At 37.0% G+C, this 27481-nt stretch overlaps 1 protein-coding gene across 1 annotated transcript in view; it reads right to left on the reverse strand.

The window, feature by feature from the left end:
- LOC126881157 (sodium-coupled monocarboxylate transporter 1-like) overlaps positions 1–27481 on the reverse strand; it is a 91903-nt gene that overhangs the window by 5860 nt on the left and 58562 nt on the right. Inside the window, exons 5-9 of the mRNA XM_050645234.1 lie at positions 24799–24939; positions 11035–11256; positions 8653–8920; positions 7467–7642; positions 4516–4691 (exon numbers count right to left, since the gene is read on the reverse strand). Coding sequence (XP_050501191.1) covers positions 4516–4691; positions 7467–7642; positions 8653–8920; positions 11035–11256; positions 24799–24939 — 983 coding nt within the window. The remainder of the gene's footprint in view (positions 1–4515; positions 4692–7466; positions 7643–8652; positions 8921–11034; positions 11257–24798; positions 24940–27481) is intronic.

Here is a 27481-nt window from a genome sequence, read left to right on the forward strand (position 1 = left end):
CCTCTAGTGGTATTACTAGTGATAATATTATTAAATTGTTTTCTGTCAAAATTTAATACAAGTTACGTAAAACTTTTTCGACCGCGCGGATTTGAAGCGAGCCGGGCGAATTGCAAAATTCGGCCGCTCGCAAAAGCACCGATTTTAAAAATAATTTTTAATAATTAAATGTAATTATATTTTATAATAATTTTTATTTTAAGATAATATAAGTCTTTCTTTAGTCAATGACTGTAAAATAATTTCTTAATTGTTATAAATAAAGGCACTACGACTTAAGAAAAAAAAACAATTATCTCGGCCTCAGTTGGTTGTAGAAAATTTTTATTTTTTTATAAATCTTCGATTTGTCTTCAGCAATAATAATTTGTAAGTTAGAAACTCATAGGATGTACAGGGCCGCTTCAGCTCTAAATGATTTTAACGAAATTTGCCCCCTTATTTTCAAACCCAAAAATTATCTCGGTTCAGTTGGTCGTAGAAATTTTTTATTTTTTTATAAATCTTTGTTACATCTTCAGCAATAATAATCTGTAAGTTAAAAACTCATAGGATGTACAGGGCCGCTTCAGCTCTAAATGTTTATAACGAAATTTGCCCCCTTATTTTCAAACCCGAAAATTAGAGGTTTAAAAATGTTTTACGCTTTTATTTACATCAGATAATGAAAATATACCTCTTTAGAAGGAGACTAGATGTTTCACCAACTCTCTACGATTTTTTTTCAAAAAGTTATAGCCTTCGACATTTGACCTCTTGGGATAAACAATTTATAATATCTAAGCAACAAATTCGTTAATCTGGCTTTACAATTTTTTTTATGTTTGGAATTGAAAGATCTTCATTTTAAAGCTTTAAAAAATAAAAAAAATTATTCGTACAATAAATAATGCAATTGTAAAAAACGGCCATTTTGGACCTTTTGCAGGCTGTTTTGCAATAACCAATTAACGAAATTAAACTTACCATAGCTCCAATTGTAGGTTTTTTAATTTACTACAACTTTCTATTAAAAAGTTTTTTTCTAAAATCAATATCCTAAGCTGCAAAATTAAAAATCATTAAAAATTGCAAATTTAACAAATGAAAATCGCAATAGAAAAAAAAGCGCACCATATTTTTGGTTACATTTTAGTAGAAGTTATTCCTGGCATCGTCCTTTACAACACCTGATAGGTTTCAAAAATTCCTGAATTATATCCTGAAATCGACCTATTTTTCACCCACAGCCTGGGGTAAAAGTTGTGAGTCGATAGGTGCTGTATTTAAAAGTCGATATATTTTTTCCTAAATGCTCTGGCCTAATATGAAAAGAGAATTAGAGAGGGTGAATATAATATGTGGAAGACAAATACATAGCTAGAAAATGGAATATAATACTATTCAAACGAATTATTCGTGACAAGTATATAAATACTTCCGAAATTGAAGAGATGGTTACAAACCCCGAACAAATTTATAATAGAAATAATTTAAAGACAAATAACCAGAGTTAAAACCGGCAATAACTACACCAACGAATCTAAAACCACAAAAGGCTTATTGCAGGGATGCTCCACATCTACGACGCTGTTCAAGATATTCCCAGAAAAAATACGAAAACCATGGGAAAGGAAATGTGAAGGGATGAGAATACCAATCCGGGACAACTTCTTGTACACATTTTGGTTTTGCAGATGACCAAGTGGTAACGGCTCAAGATGAAGAAGATCTGTCCTATATTCCCCGAAAATTAGAGGACGAATACACAAAAAATGGACTGGAAATAAATCTAGAAAAGAACGAATACCGAAACAACAGAACAAGAACCAGTGAGAAACTTGGAAATAGACGATGATAGGAAAATTGACGGCACTGAAAAATTCAAATAGTTAGGATTCATACTCTCAAATAATGGAACCACCGAGCAAGAGATAACCAGCAGATTAACACAGACAAGAACATGTATTAAAGAAATGAACGGGGTACTGTGGGATCGACAGATTACCAGAAATAAGTACAAAGAAGAGAATATATAACACCTTGCAGAGCCGTGCGGTAGATCTTTTAAATATGATGCAAGTATTCGAAATGCCGCCCCCTAAATATTATTGAAACTTAATACTAGTATTTATTTTTATTTATAATAGTATTTATTTTTATTAAATGAAATTACACAAAATGAACGAAAACTTTTATTTTAAAACAAACCATACTTTAAATTGAAATACCTACAAGTATTAACATTAAATAACATTTACACAAATTACAATTTTACCCTTTTATTTTTAATTTTGGCAAACTCGTCAATCAGATTGGTGTAGTATAAAGTACCAGCCAGTGAGGAATCTATTGAAATAAGTGCTTTTTTAGTTTTGTTTGTCTTGTGGAGCTTTGTAAATAGTTTTTAATCATTTTTAATTTTGAAAAACTTCTTTCCCCAAGCTACCAAGACAGAGAGTGTTAATAAAATTCTTAGGGCCGGTACTTTCGGCACCTTTCTGTCCCGATTAAACCCCGGTTAGAGGAATTTTGTCATGCGAAATTCCGCTAAACGGGGTTTAATCGGGACATATAGTACCGGTCCTTAGTGATACAACTACATTTGGGTATAAAGAAATTAGGTCATTTGGCAAAAATATTTCAAAACCTCTAAAGGTTTCATGGAGTATGGTATCATTTGGGATAAATCATGCAATTCTTCTAGAAGATTGCAAAGTATTGAATGAAGATTAATACAATATTTTTCTAGTATTTTATCATCTATTTCCCTCAATTTAAAAGTATCATATAAAAAATTAAAAATTTTTATTATGAGTTTCTAAGAGCGAAAATTGATCAATCAAAAAATTAATGGCAATGTCTAAAATATAGATGAAAAAATTTACTTTAAATTTATCTTCCTCTGTTAAGAGCTGATCCACAGATCAAATTGATGCTTTTTCCTCTTTGCTCAAATTTAATTTTCAGCTTAAAATTCGGAACTTATATCAAGATTTTCTGCAATTTCATTATCAGTAATTTTCATTTGGTCATAGCCAGATTGTCAGTAACTTTTCATTTTTTCTATATTTTCTGATAAAATTTTTATTTACACAATCTGACAAATTTATAGTTATAATAGGTACATGTTGCAACATATTCAAGACTGAATTTATATGAAATAAAATATCATGCCAAAGAACTACACCGCATATAAATTTATAATATTTAATATTTTTTACTAATCCTCGTCCTTTGACTTTAGTTTCTGAATCTTTGTTGACGTTTTCTAGTATTTCGAAAAAATCATCATAATATGAAATATATTATATTTCACAAAATTGAAATCCTAGAGGTTTCAATGCATCTATTCGACTTAACCATCTAGTAGTACTCAACGGTTTTAGTGTTGTGAAACATGTCTTTTCAGAACTTCCTCCCAACGCTTTGTAAAACCAGAAAAAAGTTTACCTACAGGTCTTGTATAATATAAAAAAAAAGGTTGTTTCTATACAAGACGACGCTGCGTCATTTATGACTAAGTTTAAAGAGTGGCATGCGCAGGGCACGTAAAACGCCCTCGGATATTTTTTAAGTATTCTGTTTTGCACACCCTTTCTTACTCCTTTCATATTAACCGCGTTATCATAGCCTTGTCCTCTGAGCCATTTTAAATCAAAAACTAATTTTTCCAAATTTGTCAAAATAAGTTCTGTTAAACCTTCACCAGTTGACTATTTTCGGCTGACACTTGGTCCTATATATTGAATGACTCAATTATTCGACTCAATATATTGAATGACTCAATTTTTATTTTTATTTTACTGATTATGCCGCCCCCCTTGTGATGGCGCCTGATGCGGCTGCCTCACCGCATCATAGCACCGCACGGCCCTGACACCTTGGTAGGTAGTGTAATGACCTATGGAACAGAAAATTGGGTAATAAGCAAACGAAACAGGTCCAAAATTAGAGCAACTGAAATGGAGTTCATGAGAAGAAGCTGCAGAGTGACAAGAATAGATCCCATTAGAAATGAGGAGATCAAACGAAGGATTGGCAGTAGAACAAGACATAAGTACTCAGCCACATCGAAGAAAAACATTTAATTTGGTATGGACATGAGAGAAGAGCAGATTGTACAAGGTGGATATCCAAGATAGGAAAGAGAAAAAGAGGTAGACCCCGAAGATGATGGAGGGATGGAGTGGACGAGGCCTGAGAGAAGGAGAATGGCAGAACAGAAACGACTGTAGACGCTGGCTAAAAGAAGAAAGGTGGCGACAGCTGTAAAGATCCTTATGTAGATAGATAACCAAATAATTCATAGACGCACCACATTTAAGCTCCTAGTGGAATACAAGAGAATTCAAGTTTATTTTCTCTTTACATTTTATTTTCTTAAATTTTATATTTCCACAAATTTTTATTTTATGCTAGGGAATGCGTTTAATATATACCTCATATTATCAATAATCAATCCTGTTTGCTTTTATATAATGTAGATAGATGTAATTAATTATTTATATTTAATAAAAAGGTTCATTTGCTTACCTATTATATTATATATGACAGGAGATAAAAGTTCACGGGCTATTGGGGGATGTTGTTCTTCTGAAAGGTAGCTTATGGTTAGACCTATAACAATACATAGCATTGTTCCAATAAATGCATACCAATAAAATGAAATTTTAAAAATTGAAAGAGCAGCCGGCGTCTCTATGTGTTCTCTAAAACAAAAAATAGAATAAATATCTTATTGGATGGAAATTAACTTTAAAAATTAAAGAGAACATAAAAACGTTAAGAAGGTGCTGATGAATATATGTAAGTGGTATATACACACACCGGCAAAATTAGCCGAACACGTTAAAAATGGGACATGTTTGATGTCTCGTATTTCATAAACCAGTGGTTCGATTTGAGTGATTCTTTTAGTATGTTATAGCCTTATTATTTAAGAATATCGGTGTAATAATATTGTTGCTAGACAGGTAAATGTCATTTTATACCGGTTGTAACAAGCATACTGTGTTTTTTTCTTAAAGTTCGGAACACCCTGTGGAATATTCCAGCATATATAAAATATTAAAATTAAAACTCGATTGTAGAATTATGCTTTCTTAACATTTTCTTTTTTGATTCATTTGCTTATGTTGGAAAATAAAAAAGTTACGTGCTTTAACAACTAACCATGTTTTTTATCAATAAATCCTCATAGTAGGGGAGAAAAGTATGCTAAATTTGCAATTATATCAGCGTTCTTGGGACCTGGAGTGGATTGTGAAGAGTGGGTGCTACAACCAAAAAAAGTTAAGTTAAGTTTTCCATAAAGTGTGGGACTCTCCATTTTTCAATTTAATTTTCCATTTCCACCAATCGTTTTTTCCGATTATAGCGCATTTATCCATAATAGGAAAAAATGTTGCGAATAAAAGTTGTTATTTTTACGTCAAGGATCCAAATCTGCAATAAAAATTGGGGGCTCCTATTTAATATTTTAAGGTAACCCTACACCCCACCTCCGTTGGGGGTCGTGTTTGGTGCCATTCGGTAGATTTTTGAAAAATATTCAATAGGTGTATTTTGCAGTTTTACGATCTGATGTTCATTTCGCAAAATATCGCAGGGTTCGTATTTATAATTTTTAATTTACCCCCCACCCCACTCCGTGGGGTGTCACGAGCCCGCACGGAGGTGGGGTGGGGGATTTAATTTAAAATCTTAAATAGGAACCCCCAATTTTTATTGCAGATTTGGATTCTTTACGTAAAAATAAGCAACTTTTATTCTACATATTTTTTCGAATTATGGATAGATAGCGCTATAATCGGAAAAAATGATTATTTCAAATGGAAAATTGAATTAAAAAATGAAAAGTCCCCCACTTTATGGAAAACTTAACTTAACCTTTTTCTGATTTTAGCACATACTCTTCACAATCCAATAGGTCCCCATAACGCTCGAGTAACTGCAAATTTAGTATACTTTCCTCCCCTACTATGAGGATTTACTGATGAAAAACATGGATAGTTGTTAACGCACATAACTTTTTAATAATCTCACATAAGTAAATGAATCGAAAAGGAAAATGTTAAGCAAGCCTAAGTCTGCAATCGAGTATTAATTCTAATATTTTACATATGCTAGAATATTCCACAGGGTGTTCCAAACTTTAAGAAAAAAACACAGTATGATTGGTACACCCGGTATAAAATGGTATTTACCTGTCTAGCAACAATATTATTACAACGATATTCTTAAATAATAAGGCTATAACATAATAAAAGAATCACTCAAATCGGACTACTGGTTTATGAAATATGAGACATCAAACATGTCCCATTTTTAACGTGTTCGGCTAATTTTGCCGGTGTGTGGAGCCTACATTTTGTATATCAGGAGCTATATTTAGAGCCTATATTCTGTATATCAGGAGCCTACACTTTGAAGCTGACGAACGTTCTTCGCCAACTACTCTTAGCGTATAGAATGTTATAGACTTATCATAAAGGGATAGAATGTCTTCATCAAAGGCCTATAGTTACCTCACCTATAGCGGTTGGCATGCGTTGGCATCTCAGGAGCGATGAGGACCACTACCACAGCGGCCCTTGATGTCCTGTTGAATTTACCTCCTCGACACCTTCTTGTAGAGCACGAAACCATGATGGCAGGGTATCGTATCAACTGATCTGAATCCTGGTTGGGAATGAATGGAAGGATGGCCATTGTGGCATTTGAAGACAGGCCCATAGAGTGTTTTCCTGTGCTTGCTATGGTACAGGACATCAGGGCCCCATAATTTCAGTTTTCCTCCTCCTTCTTGATTCAATTTCCTGACCGATATGAGTGGATGAAACGAGAACTCACACTGATCCGTCGGAGCGGGCTCACCTGGTTCACGGATGGGTACAGAATGGACGAGTGGATAGGTGCTGAAGTGTATGATGGTGGAGTCAAATTTGAGTCTAGTCAGGCTCTCGCTCCGGCCCCTATGCATCAGTTTCAAGATATCTGCGATCCTGATATGTGCATATGGCTTGCTCAGAAAGGACCATCTCTATCCGCTTTGATAGTCCAATGTGCTAACCAATAGGGTTAACTTGGTATGGGTACCACGACACACTGGTGTGTAAAAGAATGAACTGGCTGACGCCCTATCAAGACGGAGCTCATCCACTCTGCCTGTGGGAACCGAACCTGTGATTGATGTGCCTTTCAGTACTGGTCGGGGTAGTCTCAAAAAGCTTCTTTTGCGGAGATTACAGGACTTCTGAGCCAGATGTGAAAGTCTTACACCCCAACTTCTTCTTCTAGGCCGTAGAGTAGAAGATGATCCCTGATGTATTAGTATGAGTACCAACCACTGTAGATGTACCCATATCAGTATGAGTACCAGCCACTGTAGACTCAGGTGGCACCATTATATCAATTCGAAACTTTTATATTAGCACTTATTTTGTGCATTTAATTACATAATAAACTAAATATAAAATACTTACGTTGTTGTACTATTTCCCATTAAATGGTCTAAAATTGAATCTGTTCCATTTGAACAACCAGCAATGGATGTTGTTTTGTATTCCGGAACAATAATATGTTGTGATTTTAGATAATAAGCGCCAAAAACTAAGCCAGTAACTGATACTACACTGGCCAAAGCTCCACAGAAAGCACCCTAAAAATAAAGATGTATAATTATTTTCTTTCTGTACATTTTTGGGTCGTATGTCGTTCTTAAAAACATTGGCAATTAACGATATAAACTAGCAAGTTTTTGTAAAACAATAATATAGTATTTTACTTTTGTATTAATAATATTTGTCTTACATAATATCAAGTGGATAGTGCAAACAGAGCCGCAGGTTGATTGAATGAAACAATATGGAGAAATAAAAATATCGGAAAAGAAATGAAACGCACAAGTTACAAAACAGTAATCAGACCAATGATCACATACGCTGCAGAAACACGACTTGACACAAAGGGCAGAAATAATGCTAAAAGCAGCAGAGATGAAAAACCTTCGAAAAATCATTGGTAAGACCATTAATAACTGGGTAAGAAACAGAAGAGTAGAATGAATCGAACACACAAGCCAAATGACACCAAATATAAAAGTAAGTATAGCGACAGACGGTTTACCAATAGGAAGATGATCAGTGGGAAGACCACGAAAACGATGGAACGGCAACTTATTGGAGGCACGTTGAAAAAAGCAGAGTAATGTCTACACAAAAAGAAGAAGAATAAGATCTAAGATGAATCTGATTGATAAATATCCAGGATCAAAAATGGCTTTTGGGGCCAGTCACTGAAACCAACGCACTTTTATTAGTGTTAAATTAAATAAGTAGAATAAAGATTTTCCTAGGCAATTTAGAAGTGGTGATTTTATTGCAAAAGATCTCGAACAACTCGGAAAACCATGCAAAGTTTTAAATTCCATAAAAATCAGGAAGTTGGAATACTTAGGACACATTATGAGATATGGAAATACAAACTATTATGGAATATAATGCAGAGCAAAATCAATGGTAGAAGAAGCGTAAGAAAACGTAAAATCTCATGGCTACGAAATGAAGAAGGTTGGTTCCTAGGCATATAGTATCGCTGGTTACAAGTATTTTATTGAATTTTAGAGATTTTTTGTCTAATAAATAAAAACTAGATTTAAAAAATACTTACTTTTGCATTTGCTCTTGGAAATAGCATCCCTAATGTAAAAAGCCCCAGCAATGGCCCTTGGGCAATACCTCCCAGGCCAACGGATAACGATAGGAGACCTCCTAACTGTTCAACGATGTAAACAAGAGCGGTTCCGATGATACCAATTATAACAACTAGCCCTTTTAGAAAATATCCAGCATTTTCTTGATTTTTGGGACTAAGTTTCGGTTTGATAAAATCTTCATATATGGTTCCAGCTAAGCTGTTCAAATTACATGAGAGAGCACTAGAAACATAAGAAAGAAAGAATATCAATGCATAAAATACAATAGCGTACCCAATGAAATACTTCAAATCAAAATTTACAAGAACATAATAGTTATATATGCAACAAATATATATCATAACAAATGATTATTGCAAGAAGTGTAGTGAAATTGTCCAGTGACTCCTGTCATATCCACTCTAATGTCCAATGATATCTGAATGCAACTAAAACCCACAGGTCAACAAATGTCTCCTGAATGTTTGCCACTCAAGTGGTAAGCGTACAAAGGCTCCATCTACTTCGATAGGTATGAACGAAAACAATTTATTACTTATCCTTTTCTGCACATTGTTTTAGGCTCATGGATATTAAGATATACATGACTTGAGTATCACTGAGCTTCTAAATTCATCTTTAAATGATCTTTTACAATCAACTGTCCACGAAAAGAACTTTTGTAATGCCATTTTCCTGGATGTAACTAAAGCATTTGATAAGGTCTGATATCCAGGATTGTTATTCAAACTGAAGAAAGAGATCTCTCAGCCGCTATATATAATATTAAAATCATACCTCGAAGAAAGGCTATTTGATTCAAGATAAGAAGGGAGTGTGTCTAACATTCACAACATAAATGCTGGGGACCCAGAAGGTAGCGTCTTAGGACTAATTCTCTACACAATCTTTACAGCTGATTTCCCAACTGAAGAAGAATCTACCATCGCAACATTCGCAGATGACACTGCAATTCTCAGATACCATACAGGCAACTGATATATTGCAACAAAACATACATCTAATTAAAATATGGGCTAAGAAATGGGAGAGAAAGATCAACGAAGCAAAATCAGTTAACATAGTATTTACTAAATGTCACAAAGAAACACCGAATATCATAATGCATAACAAGAACACTCCTAAAACTGATACTGTAAATAAATATCTTGGATTGCACCTTATATTAGTTCTACATCATCTGGACCATCTCATCTGACCTTCTACATCATCTGGAGTGGTTGGGGGTAGTTACCCCCTACGATAGGGGTTGATGAAGTAAACACTACTCACAGTATATTCATTTATTATCAACTCGGATACGACTGTAAAGAGTTGGTGTGATAATGTACGTTCACCCTCTGGTGTATCTCAATTATCAATGATGATTGATCACGCAATGAAATTAGAATGCCTGCCGATGTTTTCTGTGTATATAAATAAAAGAGAAACTGTTGATATTATTTATGCTGAGTGGGCTTTGGCCATGAATTAGGAATATGTAATATTGAATCGCTGACACCGCAGGATTGACAACTGGTACACTTGTGTGGAGTAATCTGGGTCACGTAATATGTATAATAAACAAACGTGTGTTTGTTTACCAAGGATATTTAAATTTTAAAAGAATGTGTCTTGCTCTTAATTGGATGTTTACTAATGGATGCTGTGAATCCCAATACAACCTCAACAAGGGGCTAACATGGAGAGCATACATCTGGATGAAGAGGAAGCAATTATGAATGACATTCAAAAAACACTACTGATTACTCGACCAAAAATCCATCTTATCTTTATCTAACAAAATTCTAGTGTACCTTCAACGAAATTATCCGGCCCATCTGGACATACCTGATTAAACTGTCGGGAACTGTAGCAGACAGCAACCTAGCAATACTGGAGCGATTTCAATCCAAGGTTCTTCGTGCCATCACAAATGCATCGTGGTTCATTCCAAATGCAGACATTTACAGGGACTTGAAGATCGAGACAGTGAAGCAGATGATCGTCAAATGCAGTGCTAAATATTTCAAACGCCTGGAAGAGCACCCCAACGAATTAGCAGTGAATTTATTGGACACTCCACACAACTAAACTCCACACATGGAGTTTATAACTCCACACAACTAAATATAGACTGAATATTAGAACTCTTCTTGACTTGCTATTTAGAAAATAAGTGTCTAGTTTAGTAATTAGAAATAAATCCAGTAGGAGTTGATAGTCATTGGACTAAAACTCTTCTTACACATGTTGATTTAACAAAAATGGTTAGTGTTATTTACTGTGATGTAACATATATTTCAAAACAAATAAAATAAAAAAATGATATTTTTTACTAGTAAACGTATAAATACCTTAAAGACGCACAAAAGACTCCAGCAATAAATAATCCAGATAATCCAGGAATTTTACCGGCCACATCCAGAACAAAGTAAGGAAATATCTCGTTGTTATGTCGTATTTTATGAGACTTTAAAGGATCGCAATCTGCATAGTGGGTATACATGGTTAATCCACTCAGAATGCTGATAGATTTTACTCCAGCCATTCCAACGGAGCAATATAAAAAGGCAACCCTAAAAATAACAGGTGTTTGTTAATTTTATTATCACAATGGTCCAAATTTAAAAAATAATATCATTTAATATAATAATAACAATAATAATAAGATATATTGCCTGTGGGAGGTTTTCGTCAGTTCTTCTATCAGGCGCGGCCCCCTGCGAATGGGGGATGCTTTCTGGGTATTCGTAGCGCCAATACCCAGAGAGTAGTAGGAATACTTGCCGTGGAACAAAAACTGACACCTGGCAGTAGGTATAAAATGCACACCCATGAGAATGGAGATTAATAATTTATGTTTAGGATCGCTGCCTGGGGATCGTCAGGGCACGTCTGGAGCCGGCGCTGGACGTGACAGCATGCGGGACGTCGGTGGCAGGGTGTTGAGGAGGCGGGCCCCTGTCATACAATCAGCTACAGCCCAACCACAACCACAACCACAAGCGAGCCAAACAACAACAAGAGCTCCACCCGCCGAAGGTGCTGCGCTGGATCATCAGCCGGCGCTCACTCAAGCGGGACGACCGAGGCAGCGCATGAAATGGACTGTGTCCATTAATGAAAACATTTTGCGCTTCTACTACAAGGTGACAAACCTCGGTCAAGAAACAATCGGCTACCGACAACAGCTATATGCCGAATTTTGCAGGACATACCCAGATATTCAAGTATCGGAGCAACGAGTATCGGACCAATACCGGGTAATTATAAGAAACAACCTTATCCCAGAGACTAGACGCAATACCATCAGAAGCGAAGTCGAACGGGAGATTCAGAACGATGTTGTAATTGAAGATCAAATCCCTGTTGAAGTTCATGAGCAGATTCCTGAGCTTGCCATACAAGAAACTCAACCTGACAATACAGAGCAGGAAAACAACGAGTTACGTGATAACCTAGTAAGCGAAATGGCACGTGCGGTACAGGAGTTTAATGGAACAAACCCACTTAGCAGACCACCGCTACCACGAATAAACTCTTGTAAGAAACTAGGTGCGCTGTTACAAATTGCACATGAACACTGAAGTCCTACCCAATTATGTCGCAGAAGCCCACACATTAGAATATTTGCACATGCTAATCTACTGTGCAGCAACAGCAATTGCTAATGTAATGGGCGTTAAGATCAGAACACGACGAGGTACTAATAACGAAAGAACTGGTAACAGAATTGCACCTTGGGAAAAAAGACTGCTCGGAAAGATTGAATTGCTGCGTAGGGATATTGGTCAAGTCACAGAATACATACGAGGTGTAAGAAGTACAAGAGTCATCAGGAGAGCTGAAGAAATAATGCTGAGTACCGCAAGACACTCAAAATATGATCCAGAAAACAACACAGCCCATCAGTGTCTGGATACATTAAAACAAAAACTCTCCGTTTATTCAGGGCGACTAAGGAGGTACAAAGTTAGTAACAACCGCAAAAGCGACAATGCTCTTTTTGAGAGTTCTGAAAAGGCGTTCTATCAAAAACTCAATTCCACTGTAGAACGTGTCGATAAGACTTACCCAAACCAAGAAGAAATTCATGAGTTTTGGGGAAATCAACTTTCCACACCAGCTGCTCTTAACAACAATGCTGGATGGATAGAAGATACGACACAGAACTGCCAACACTACATTACTACCCTTTACGAACCCTTCACTACTGAAGAAGTCTCAAATATCATCAAAGAGCTTCATAACTGGAAATCTCCTGGACCAGATGGAGTTCAAAACTTTTGGCTCAAGAAGTTTTGGAGTGTTCATGAATGCTTATCAACATTAATTAATCATGTTATTTCTAATCCGCAGGATATTCTAACTCCTAACTCAGGGTACCACTTATTTAATACCGAAGGATCAAAATAACACCCAAGATCCAGCCAAATACCGCCCAATTACTTGTCTTCCAACTTTGTATAAATTGGTCACATCCTGTGTAGCCCGGCGTATCTATCAACACTGTGCTCTGAACAATATCATAGAGCCTCAACAGAAAGGATGCGCTAAGGGTCCCATGGGATGCAAAGAACAACTCATCATCGACTCAGTCATTTCTAACCAGGCATATTAAAAAGAAAGGAATCTTTTTACTTCCTTCATTGATTACAAGAAGGCCTTTGATTCAGTGCCGCATGAATGGCTTATAGATATATTGAGAATATATAGAGTCGATGATAATATAGTGACCTTTTTAGAGCATATAATGACAGAGTGGAAAACTAGAATTCACCTTCAAATACCTGGTGAAATTAACATCGAAACTGAAAATATCGCAATCAGCCGGGGCCTGTTTCAAGGAGATTCGTTGAGTCCTCTGTGGTTCTGTCTAGCTATGAACCCACTATCTCAGCTATTGAACTCCACAGACGCAGGTTTTAGCATCAAAAATAACAACAATGTAGTGGCGAAGCTTCATCATTTATTGTACATGGATGATTTGAAATTAATGGCTTCCACTCGAAACCAACTAGATGAGATGCTAAAAACTGTAGAAACTTTTTCTAATGATATTAGTATGCACTTCGGACTAGACAAGTGCCGTATTTTAAATATAGTCAGAGGAAAAGTACAGCCCGGAGGATTCGATATGCAAAATGGCCAGAACATCGAGGCCATGGGTGAAAACGATATGTATAAATATCTTGGAGTAAAGCAAGCGCGGAAAATTGACCATAAACAAATGAAAACAGAGATAACTACAGAGTTTATACGAAGGGTAAAACAGCTGCTTCGCTCACACCTTAACAGTAGAAATTTGTTTAAGGTACTAAACACCTACGCATGTTCCGCGCTTAGCTATTCGTTTGGCATTGTTAAGTGGACAAAAACGGACATAGAGAATCTTCAGCGAAAAGTAAGAACACACCTCACAAAGGCACAAAAACACCATCCTAAAAGTGCAGTAGAAAGAACAACATTACCACGGAATCTAGGAGGAAGAGGACTTATGGATACAGGTGAGCAATTAGATAAACAAATTGCTAATTTAAGAAATTATTTTCAGTTGCAAGCTGAGACATCTACTCTACATCGCGCTATTTGCGCAGTAGATGACACAACACCGATCAAACTGAGGGAACCAGAAATGCGCATAAACCACCTCACTAAAGACGAAAAAATGCGCACCTGGATGGCTAAACCTCTGCACGGGCGACATCCCAATGAGGTCAGCCAAGACTATGTCGACAATAGAGCGTCGAACTATTGGTTGACATCAGGAAAGATGTTCCCTGAATCGGAGGGTTCATTACTGGCCATTCAGGATCAGGTTATACCAACCAGAAATTACCTGAAATATATCGTCAAAGACCCTCAGGTTCAAAACGACAGATGCCGATATGGATGTCAAGCCCAAGAAACCATCCAACATATTACAGGGGGCTGCCAGGCATTTGCTGCAACTGAATACAAGGAACGGCATGACGCAGTGGGAAAAATCCTTCATCAGGAGATAGCTGTCAATCTGGGACTTCTCCAAACGGACCATCTCCCGTATTATCAATACGTCCCTGAGAGTATGCTTGAGGATGGCAACTACAAGCTATACTGGGACCGCACTGTGCTCACAGACCAAACAGTGGCACATAATAGACCAGATCTCGTACTAGTTAATAAATTAACAAAACAAACAACACTAATTGATGTGGCGATACCTAACAACAATAATCTACGTAGTAAATTTACTGAAAAGATCGCCAAGTACAGAGATCTGGAAATTCAAATACGAAGGCAATGGAGAATGCAAAGTACCCAGACGATACCGATTATCATGTCTACTACTGGAGTCATTCCGAAGACCCTCCTCGAAAGCATCAAAAAGCTGGGTCTGAATGAACATCTTTATAAGGCCATGCAGAAAGCTGTACTACTCGCGACGGCCAGAAGTGTACGAAAATTTTTGGGAGATACACCTGCATACCAAGTCACCTAGGGCTCGATAACACGGAAAGAGTCCCACCAGAGCTCAATCCTTTTGATACCGTAGGTATCTGGGATGAGTCAATTTTCCCCTTAGAGGGAGTGTGAGCCGTATGGCTAAATCGATAATAGATATATTGAAAATATATAAAGTCGATGATAGTATATAGCATATATATTATGACCTTTTTAAAGCATATAATGACTGAATGGAAGACAAAAATTCACCTTCAAATACCTGGTGAAAACAATATCGAAACTGAAGATATCCGAATTAACCGGGGGCTTTTCCAGGGGGACTCCTTGAGTCCACTTTGGTTCTGCCTAGCAATGAACCCACTATCTCAGCTACTGAATTCCACTGACTCAGGCTTTAGCATCAAAAATAACAATACTGTTGTAGCGAAGCTTAATCATTTGTTGTATATGGATGATTTAAAATTAATGGCTTCAACTCGAAAACACTTAGATCAGATGCTAAAAACTGTAGAAACCTTCTCTAATAATATTAGTATGCACTTTGGTCTAGACAAGTGCCGTATCTTAAATATAGTCAGAGGACAGGTTCAGCCCGGTGGTTTCGATATGCAAAATGGCCAGAACATCGAGGCCATGGGTGAAAATGATATGTATAAATATCTCGGTGTAAAGCAAGCGCGGAAAATTGACCATAAACAAATGAAAACCGAACTAACTTCTGAATTTGTACGAAGGGTAAGACAGCTTAATCGGTCATATCTGAATAGTAAAAATTTGTTTACGGCATTAAATACGTACGCCTTTTCCGCGCTTAGCTACTCATTTGGTATTATCAAATGGTCAAAAACCGATATAGAAAGTCTTCAGCGGAAAGTAAGAACACTTCTCACAAAGGCACACAACCATCATCCTCGCAGTGCAGTAGAGAGAACAACATTACCACGGTATCTAGGAGGAAGAGGACTCATGGACATAGGTGAGCAATTGGATAAACAAGTGGCTAACTTAAGAACTTATTTTCAGGCACAGGCTGAATCATCTACTTTACATCGTGCAATCTGCGCAGTAGATGACTCAACGCCGCTTAAACTGAGGGAACAAGAAATGCGCATAAACCACCTATCTAAAGACGAAAAATGCGCACCTGGATGGGTAAACCACTGCATGGACGGCATCTCAATGAGGTCAACCAAGAATATGTCGACAGTAGAGCGTCGAACCTTTGGGTTGGTATCAGGAAAGATGTTTCCCGAGACAGAAGGTTTCCTACTTGCCATTCAGGATCAGGTTATTCCAACTAGAAATTACTTGAAGTATATTGTAAAAGATCCTCAGGTCCAAAACGACAATTGCCGATATGGATGTCAAGCCCAAGAGTTCATCCAACATCTTGCCGGGGGCTGCCAGGCGTTTGTCGGAACTGATTATAAAGAACGCCACGACTCAGTAGGAAAGATTCTCCACCAAGAACTAGCTAACAAACTTCGACTTCTCCAAACCGACCATCTTCCTTATTATCAATACGTCCCTGATAGAATGCTTGAAAACGACAACTACAAGCTATACTGGGATCGCACTGTGCTCACAGACCAAACAGTGACACACAATAGACCGGATCTCATACTAGTTAATAAACTTGCTAAGCAAACAACATTAATAGAGGTGGCGATACCTAAAAACAATAATCTGCGTGTTAAGCACAACGAAAAGATCGCCAAATATAGAGATCTCGAAATACAAATAAGGAGACAATGGAGAATGGAAAGTACCCAGACAATACCTATTATTCTTTCTACTACTGGAGTCATTCCAAAGAACCTCATAGAAAACATCAAAAAGCTGGGTCTAAATGAACATCTTTACAAGACTATGCAGAAAGCTGTGCTACTCTCGACCTCCAGATGCGTGCGAAAATTTTTGGGAGATACTCCGGCGTACCAAGTCACCTAGGGCTCGATAACACGGAAAGAGTCCCACCAGAGCTTAATCCTTTTGATACCCTAGGTATCTGGGATGAGTGAATTTTCCCCTTAGAGGGAGTGCTAAATCTGGATAATAATAATAATCGATAAGTCGATGATAATATAGTGACCTTTTTAGAGTATATAATGACGGAGTGGAAGACTAGAATTCACCTTCAAATACCTGGTGAAAATAATATCGAAACTGAAAATATCGCAATCAGCCGGGGCCTGTTTCAAGGAGATTCGTTGAGTCCACTGTGGTTCTGTCTAGCTATGAACCCACTATCTCAGCTATTGAACTCCACAGACGCAGGTTTTAACATCAAAAATAACAACAATGTAGTGGCGAAGCTTAATCATTTATTGTATATGGATGATTTGAAATTAATGGCTTCCACTCGAAACCAACTCAATGAGATGCTAAAAACAGTAGAAACTTTTTCTAATGATATTAGCATGCACTTCGGACTAGACAATTTTTATTTTAAATATAGTCGGAGGAAAAGTACAGCCCGGAGGATTCGATATGCAAAATGGCCAGAACATCGTGGCCATGGGTGAAAACGATATGTATAAATATCTTGGAGTAAAGCAAGCGCGGAGAATTGACCATAAACAAATGAAAACAGAGATAACTACTGAGTTTATACGAAGGGTAAAACAGCTGCTTCGCTCACACCTTAATAGTAGAAATTTGTTTAAGGCACTAAACACCTACGCATGTTCCGCGCTTAGCTATTCATTTGGCATTGTTAAGTGGACAAAAACGGACATAGAAAATCTTCAGCGAAAAGTAAGAACGCACCTCACAAAGGCCCAAAAACACCATCCAAAAAGTGCAGTAGAAAGAACGACATTACCACGGAATTTAGGAGGAAGAGGACTTATGGATATAGGTGAGCAATTAGACAAACAAATTGCTAATTTAAGATCTTATTTTCAGATGCAGGCTGAAACATCTATTCTACATCGCGCTATCTGCGTAGTAGATGACACAACACCGATAAAACTGAGGGAAGCAGAACTGCGCATAAACCACCTTACTAAGGACGAAAAAGTGCGTGCCTGGATGGGTAAACCTCTGCACGGGCGACATCCCAATGAGGTCAGCCAAGATTATGTCGACAATATAGCGTCGAACTACTGGTTGACATCAGGAAAGATGTTCCCTGAAACGGAGGGTTCATTACTGGCTATTCAGGATCAGGTTATACCAACCAGAAATTACCTGAAATATATCATCAAAGACCTTCATGTTCAAAACGACAGATGCCGATATGGATGTCAAGCCCAAGAAACCATACAACATCTTACAGGGGGCTGCCAGGCATTCGCTGCAACTGAGTACAAGGAACGACATGACGCAGTGGGAAAAATCCTTCATCAGGAGATAGCTGTCAAGCTGGGACTTCTCCAAACCGACCATCTCCCATAATATTATTATCAATACGTCCCTGAGAGTATGCTTGAAGATGGCAACTACAAGCTATACTGGGACCGCACTGTGCTCACAGACCAAACAGTGGCGCATAATAGACCAGATCTCGTATTAGTCAATAAATTAACGAGACAAACAACCATCATTGTTACACCATCACAACAATAATCTACGTACTAAATTTACTGAAAAGATCGCCAAGTACAGAGATCTGGAAATTCAAATACGGAGACAATGGAGAATGCAAAGTACCCAGACGATACCGATTATTATGTCTACTACTGGAGTCATTCCGAAGACCCTCCTCGAAAGCATAAAAAAGCTGGGTCTTAATGAACATCTTTATAAGACCATGCAGAAAGCAGTACTACTCGCAACGGTCAGATGTGTACGAAAATTTTTGGGAGATACACCTGCATACCAAGTCACCTAGGGCTCGATAACACGGAAAGAGTCCCACCAGAACTCAACACTTTTGATACCGTAGGTATCTGGGATGAGTCAATTTTCCCCTTCGAGGGAGTGTGAGTCGTATGGCTAAATCTGGATAATAATAATATTAGTATGCAGTTCGGTCTAGACAAGTGCCGTGTTTTGAATATAGTCAGAGGAAAGGTACAGCCCCGTGGATTCGATATGCAAAATGGCCAGAACATCGAGGCCATGGGCGATAACGATATGGACAAATATCTTGGAGTAAAGCAGGCGCGGAAAATTGACCATAAGTAAATGAAAACTGAGATAACTACTGAGTTTATAAGAAGGGTAAAACAGCTGCTTCGTTCACAGCTTAACAGTAAAAATTTGTTTAAGGCACTAAACACCTACGCTTGTTCCGCGCTTAACTATTCATTTGGTATTGTTAAGTGGACAAAAACGGATATAGAAAATGTTCAGCGAAAAGTACGAACACACCTCACAAAGGCACAAAAACACCACCCTAAAAGTGCAGTAGAACGAACGACATTACCCCGGTATTTAGGAGGAAGAGGACTTATGGATATAGGTGAGCAATTAGATAAACAGATTGCTAATTTAAGAACTTATTTTCAGATGCAGGCTGAGACATCTACTCTACACCGCGCAATTTGCACAGTAGATGACACAACACCGATCAAACTGAGGGAACCAGAAATGCGCATAAACCACCTTACTAAGGACGAAAAACTGCGCACCTGGATGGGTAAACCTCTGCACGGGCTACTACCCAATGAGGTCAGCCAAGACTATGTCGACAATACAGCGTCGAACTATTGGTTGACATCAGGAAAGATGTTCCCTGAAACGGAGGGTTCATTACTGGCCATTCAGGATCAGGTTATACCAACCAGAAATTAGCTGAAATATATCGTAAAAGACCCTCAGGTTCAAAACGACAGATGCCGATATGGATGTCAAGCCCAAGAAACCATCCAACATCTTACAGGGGGCTGCCAGGCATTTGCTGCAACTGAATACAAGGAACGGCATGACGCAGTGGAAAAACTCCTTCATCAAGAGATAGCTATTAAGCTAGGACTTCTCCAAACGGACCATCTCCCGTATTATCAATACGTCCCCGAGAGTATGCTTGAGGATGGCAACTACAAGCTATACTGGGACCGCACTGTGCTCACAGACCAAACAGTAGTACATAATAGACCAGATCTCGTACTTGTTAATAAATTAACAAGACAAACAACACTTATTGTTGTGGCGATACCTAACAACAATAATCTACGTAGTAAATTTACTGAAAAGATCGCCAAGTACAGAGATCTGGAAATTCAAATACGAAGGCAATGGAGAATGCAAAGTACCCAGACGATACCGATTATTATGTCTACTACTGGAGTCATTCCGAAGACCCTCCTCGAAAGCATAAAAAAGCTGGGTCTAAATGAACACCTTTATAAGTCCATGCAGAAAGCTGTACTACTCGCGACGGCCAGATGCGTACGAAAATTTCTGGGAGAAATTCCAGCATACCAAGTCACCTAGGGCTCGATAACACGGAAAGAGTCCCACCAGAGCTCAATCCTTTTGATACCGTAGAGATCTGGGATGAGTCAATATTACCTTTAGAGGGAGTGTGAGCCGTATGGCTGAATCTGATAATTAATAATAACAAGCAAAGCAAGAACACTTCTCACAACGGCACAAAAACATCATCCACGCAGTGCAGTAGAATGAAGAACATTACCGCCGTATCTAGGGGGAATAGGACTGATGGACATAGGTGAGCAATTGGATAAACAAGTTGGTAACTTAAGAACTTATTTTCAAAAGCATGCTGAAACATCTTCTTTACATCGTGCAATCTGCACAGTAGATGACTCAACGCCGCTTAAACTGAGGGAGCAAGAAATGCGCATACCTGTCGAAGTAAGAAAAAATGCGCACCTGTATGGGTAAATATGTCGACAATAGAGTGTCGAACTATTGGCTGATATCAAAAACGGTATTTCACGAGACAGATGGTTTCCTACTAGCTATTCAGGATCAGGTTATTCCAACTAGAAATCACCTGAAGTGTATTGTCAAAAATCCTCAGATCCAAAACAACAAATGCCGATATGGAAGTCAAACTCAAGAATTCATTCAACATTTTGCCTGGGGCTGCCAGGTGTTTGTCGGAACTAAATATAAAGAATGCCATGACTCACTAGGCAACATTCTTCACCAAAAACTAGCTATCAAACCGACCCTCTCCCTTATTATCAATATGTCCCTGACAAAATGCTTAAAATACGACAACTACAAGCTATACTGGGATCGCACTGTGCTCACAAACCAACCAGTGGCACACAATATACCAGATCTCATGCTATAGTTCATTCGCTTTTGAGATGAGCCAAGACGCCAGTTTCAGATGCCTAATTTGTGGGTTTTTCGTGTTGTCGCAGCTTGTCGTTGGTTAGGAATTAATTTATTCTATATTATAAATTCATTTCTAATCAATGACAAGCTGAGACGACACGAAAAACCCACGAATTAGGCGTCTGAAACTAGCGTCTTAGCTCATCTTGAAAGCGAATGAACTATAGGTAATAAACTTACTAGACAAACAACACTAATAGATATGGCGATACCTAACAGTAATAATCTGCATGTTAAATACAACGAAATAATCGCCAAATACAGAGATCTCGAAATATAAATAAGGAGACAAAGGAGAATGGAAGGTACCCAGATGATAAACATATTTGTTTCTACTACAGGAGTCATTTCGAAGAACCTCCTAGAAAATATAAAAAGAGCTTTTCGTCTTCCTCGTATTACGAGAGATGTCGCTGTTTTGCGTCTCAAAAGGTGGATTCATTGCATCGCGATGTTTTCCCTTAAATAGGTAGGGTATTGGTATTTGGTTTAGAATTGTGACTGCATAGCTCCACTGAGGATGCATGATACTGAAATAGCTATATGGAGATGGTGGTCCAACTCTGAATCAAATAAAAACAAAAACTGCCTTTATCTTTTTCATCCTTACTCAGATTTGAGTACCTGAAACTGTCTTTCGGTCCTTTTCCTAGACGAAAAGAAGGTAAATACGTGGCCACAGTGTCCTTTATTTGCTTTCTTCCATATTCGTCGTCTCTTGTGCTTATACAGGGTGTTAGTAAATAAGTATGAAAAATTTTAATGACTAATTCTAAATGAAAAATTAATGCCAGTTTGCTCTATAAACATATGTCCGCAAATGCTTAGTTTCGGAGATACGGGGTGTTGAAATTTTTATTTCAAACTGCCAATTTATTTATTGCTCTAAGACCAGTTGAGCTATTAAAATGAAATTTGGTGAGTTTTAGGAGGTAGTTATTACGAATTTTATGACATACAATTAAGAATTTTGTATTCATCATTGGTGCGCCTACGGGCAATGGTCTGAATTATTTTAAAGAAAAAAATAGTACGCCACTGAGATATTTCGAATTAGAAATTATTTTTAAATTCCACGTCTAATTTATGATAAAAAACCTCTCTTGCCTTTTTTTCATATGATGCACCGTTTTTATACAGAAAAATAAAACATCTTGGCGCATATTTTTCATTTCTTAATACATCAAGAACTATCCAATATAATAATACTAAACTAGAACAATAACAGAAAATATTACTAATACCATTTCAACTAGGTGCAAAGCTGCAAGAAATGTTTGAAATGATCTCCTTTACAGGTAACAGAAGAATTTTATATTCATCATTGGCGCGCGTACGGATAATGGTCTGAATTTTTTGAAGAAAAAAATAGTACGCCACTATTGATGACAAAAAATTTTTCTTGCCTTTTTGTCATATGTGGCGCCGTTTTTATGCAAAAAAATTAAACATCTTAACGTTTACAAAGTATTTGAACTTAGTTTCTATGCATATGGAAACTACCTCAAATACTTGGTAGGCGTTAAGATGTTTTATTTTTTTGTATAAAAACGGCGCCTCGTATGAAAAAAAGGAAAGAAAGATTTTTTATCGTAAATTGAACGAGGAATTCAAAAATGATTTTGTTTGACATATCTCAGTGGCGTACTATTTTTTTCTTCAAAAAATTCAGACCATTACCCGTATGCGCGCCGATGATGAATATAAAATTTTTCTGTTATCTCTAAAGGAGATCATTTTAAACATTTCTTGCAGCTTTGCACCTAGTTGAAATCTTAGGCATTCTGCACACGGAGCGTATCGTCATAGACGCGTATTAGATGCGACGTACGAAAGGCATACGCTTTCGTGCTGCTCACTTGTGTCTTTATGGAATACTGTACACGAAGCGAAAGCGGCGCGGAATCGTCAACGCAGACAAGCTTCAATCCGCCAGGCGTACAACGATGTCAGTAGCTTGCAGTACGCTTGAGTGTTAGAACACCTTTTTTGGCGGAACTTTATGAGAATGGCGGATTAAATATTAAAATTTGTCCAACTGATTGAAAATTATGAGTGTTCATATAATAATACCCAAACAAGAGTACCCAGAAAAATGTGTGGAATTTAGAATCATCTTCCGACAACTCTTTGGCGGCAATAAATAACTTTCTGTTGTAGTTTTTGTAGATATAAGGATGCACCCAAAATTTCCTCTTTCTTTTTTTTTGCGGTGGCGAAGATAATTTAACAAATGTAAGTCCTCTTCATCACTTAACATATTTGCAACTACTGTAAGAGCATGGAAAACCTTAAAACAAGACGATCACATGCCGCTTGCAAATCGAATCGTTTGCGGATTTTAAGGCGCAAGGGAATCGTCGCTGCATGACGAAACTTATACGCGTCTATGACGATACGCTTCGTGTGCAGAATGCCTCATTAGTAATATTTTCTGTTATTGTTCTAGTTTAGTATTATTATATTGGATAGTTCTTGACGATGTATTAAGAAATGAAAAATACGCGCCAGATGTTTTATTTTTCTGCATAAAAACGGTGCATCATACGAAAAAAAGGCAAGAGAGGTTTTTTATCATAAATTAGACGTGAAATTTAAAAATAATTTCTAATTCGAAATATCTCAGTGACGTACTATTTTTTTCTTTAAAATAATTCAGACCATTTCCCGTAGGCGCACCAATGATGAATACAAAATTCTAAATTGTATGTCAAAAAATGCGTAATAACTACCTCCTAAAACTCACCAAATTTCATTTTCATAGCTCAACTGGTCTTAGAGCAATAAATAAATTGGCAGTTTGAAATAAAAATTTCAACACCCCGTATCTCCGAAACTAAGCATTTGCGGACATATGTTTATAGAGCAAACCGGCATTAATTTTTCATGTAGACTTAGCCCTTAAAATTTTTCATACTTATTTACTAACACCCTGTATATTGTAAAAGCCGGAGATACAGGATGCAGCCAGAAAGCAGTTTCTTAGCGAAAAGTCTTGGATTTAAAATATTGTTTATTATTTTTATTTCATTTTTTCTAATTGTATAAAAGTAGTAAACTTTGTATCTAGGGCTTTTCGTCTTCCTCGTTACGAGAGGTGTCGCTGTTTTGCGTCTCAAAAGGTGGAATCGTTGCATCGAGATATTTTCCTTTAAATAGGCAGGGTGTTGGTATTTGGTTTAGAGTTGTGACTGCATAGCTCCACTGAGGATGCATAGATGCTGAAATAGCTATATGGAGATGGTGGTACAACTCTGAATCAAATAAAAACAAAACCTGCCTTTATTTTCTACCTCTATCATCTTCATCTAAAAATATTAAAATTTGGCTTTTGTTCCATTTTTGCCCGAGTTTAGTTATTACTGCACTTACCTAGATAAGAATACCTTATCTACCTTAGCAAAACTTACCATTTAGATTCCCTAAAAGTGCCAACTGCCAAGAACTTCTGCATACAACCCTGATTGATGGACATTACTGCTATCCAATGAAACGTGAAGCCAATTACTATAGTCCAAAAGGAATCTCTTTTTGTAAAGTCCAAAGCAAAACTGCAAACAAAATCATGAATGCAACTATGTACAAGAATAATACTTAACATTTATACGTTTTTAATATGCTTACATAAATCTTTTTTTAAAAACTAAATTTAATGTTAATGCCAAACATATTTATGTACCGGGTGTCCCAATAAGAATGGCTCTCGGCCATATCTCAGGAACAGTTTATAGTACAGCGTTGGGAAAAAAAGTTGCCTCAGCAAAAGCCTGGAAATTATTTTCATAATTGCAAGTCCACCGCTAGAGGGCGTAACTGAATATAAACAATTTAAAAAACAAAATTTTACAAAATTTGCCTAATGAGAGGGCACTGGAAATCCGATCATCGTATTCTTCATAAAATTCTGCGCATATGTGATTTCAAAAGTTTCAGTCTACCTTTGCAAATAAGAGGTGGGGGTGAGTGGGAACCTTGTTATGAAAAAATGGCTGTAAGTCCGCTTCTGCTAAATCGATTTTTGCAAACTTGGTCTCGTTGAAAACAGGCTTCTTTTTCGTCAATGCAAGAGTTATAATTTCGAAACAACCTAATAAGTAATACGCCAGGTACGAGATAGTTTTCTTTGGAAATGTTAAATGCAAGTATGCATTTTTAATCCTGTATTACAAAATTAGGCCAAATTAGCAATGGTGAAAATTATGTGAATGGTGAAAACCGCATATCGATACCTTTTTCTATCTCGAGATATCTTAAGAAACGTGTAAATTTTAAACATAACTTATGCTGCCACCGGTAAACGAAGTTCAGGAAATCAAAGTGGAAGCAAGTAGTGTGCTATGGAAAAAAATTAGAGCGTAGCAGTTGCGGAGTACCGACAGAAGCTGGCATATTACTTATTAGGCTGTTTCGAAATTATAACTCTTACATTGACGAAAAAGAGCTGTTTTCAACGAGACCAAGTTTGCCAAAATCGATTTAGCAGAACCGGACTTACAGCCATTTTTTCACAACAAGGTTCCCACTTACCCCCCACCTCTTATTTGCAAAGGCAGACTTAAACTTGTGAAATCAAATATGCGCAGAATTTTATGAAGAATACGATGACCGAATTTCCAGTGCCCTTTCACTAGGCAAATTTTGTAAAATTTTGATTTTAAAATTTTTGATATTCAGTTACGCCCTCTAGCGGTGGACTTACAATTATGAAAATAATTTGCAGGCTTTTCCCGAGGCAACTTTTGTTATAAAATTTTTCTTCTCAAAGCTGTAGTATAAACGGTTCCTGAGATATGGCCGAGAGCCATTCTTATTGGGACACACGGTACATATTATAACTTTGTGTGTTCGTGTTTGCGGAATCGATCGTATTCTTGTTCATCTTCTTCTTGACATGCATATGCATATCAGCATTATCCGACGTTGGCGATCGCCATTGCGAAACCTTCTCTAACATGGAATAGTTATTGTCCTGCATTTTATATCTGAGTTCATTCACGAATGTTTTTTAACCAAGAAACTTGTTTTCTTCCTAGATTTCAACGGCCTTATTCTATATCGACTTTTCTCTTAATGTATGTACCAGATAAGACATTTTCCGTGTTTAACAGTCTTTGGCAGTTTTCTATCTTTGTTGATCCTCGTTAGTATTCCTTTGATCCTCGTTAGTATCCTTCAATAGTTTTTCTTGCTGTCCAAGGTACCTTCAGCATCAGACTATATTCCACATTTTCAATGCTTCAATTCTATTCATGGTCAAGACTTTTAGTGTCCACACTTCTGCACCATATTAAAGTACAGACCAAACATAGCACTTAACCTTTCTTTTTCTCAGTTCTAAACTGAGACCATTATTGCAAAGAAATGACTCCATTTTCATAAAGGACACCGCACACACCTTATTGAAACTATGATGTCACTCAAATGAAATAAAATTTACATGAATAGATTGCTCTTAAAATTTCAATAATTTCATATCATGGTGCAAACTCTGAATTTTAAATAATAACGGAGTTGATTGTAATTTAAGTTTATCGAACTCGCAATTTTGATGTTCATAAAACTGTCATTCATAAATACTATTAGTCTATCGGCTAATGTAAACAGCCTATCCATGGTGAGCTTAAGCCGATTAGAGGAAGTACGAATGAACCAATTATACCTAGTTTATTATTAATAATAATAAGGGGGTATTAGCACGCTGCAGTTAAAAAAAACGTGTGACAGTTAAACGAACTAGCGTTTAATAATTCTTTGAGTAGATGACAGCACGTATATATTTTCTAATATTTTAATAACGACGAAATTTAATTCTATTAACGACGGCGTTGTTGCCAAGTACTGCAACTTGAGTACTTGGTTCAGATAAGAACATCGGTTCAGTTCGCCCTCAATCGTACTTGTATTGTATTTACAGACGAGAGCTTTTAATTCTTTACCTAATAAGGGTAAATTCTCACTAATAGATACAAAACGTTTGAGTTGGGAATATTTTATCACTTATTGTATTTAGATTATATTTGTAATACATATTTGTCTTCTTCTTAATTCTTTACCTGGTCAAAAATATTTATTATAATAAATATATAAAGAAAT

This window comes from Diabrotica virgifera, chromosome 3 (assembly GCF_917563875.1).
Source record: "Diabrotica virgifera virgifera chromosome 3, PGI_DIABVI_V3a".
NCBI classification, from domain to species: Eukaryota; Metazoa; Arthropoda; class Insecta; order Coleoptera; family Chrysomelidae; genus Diabrotica; species Diabrotica virgifera.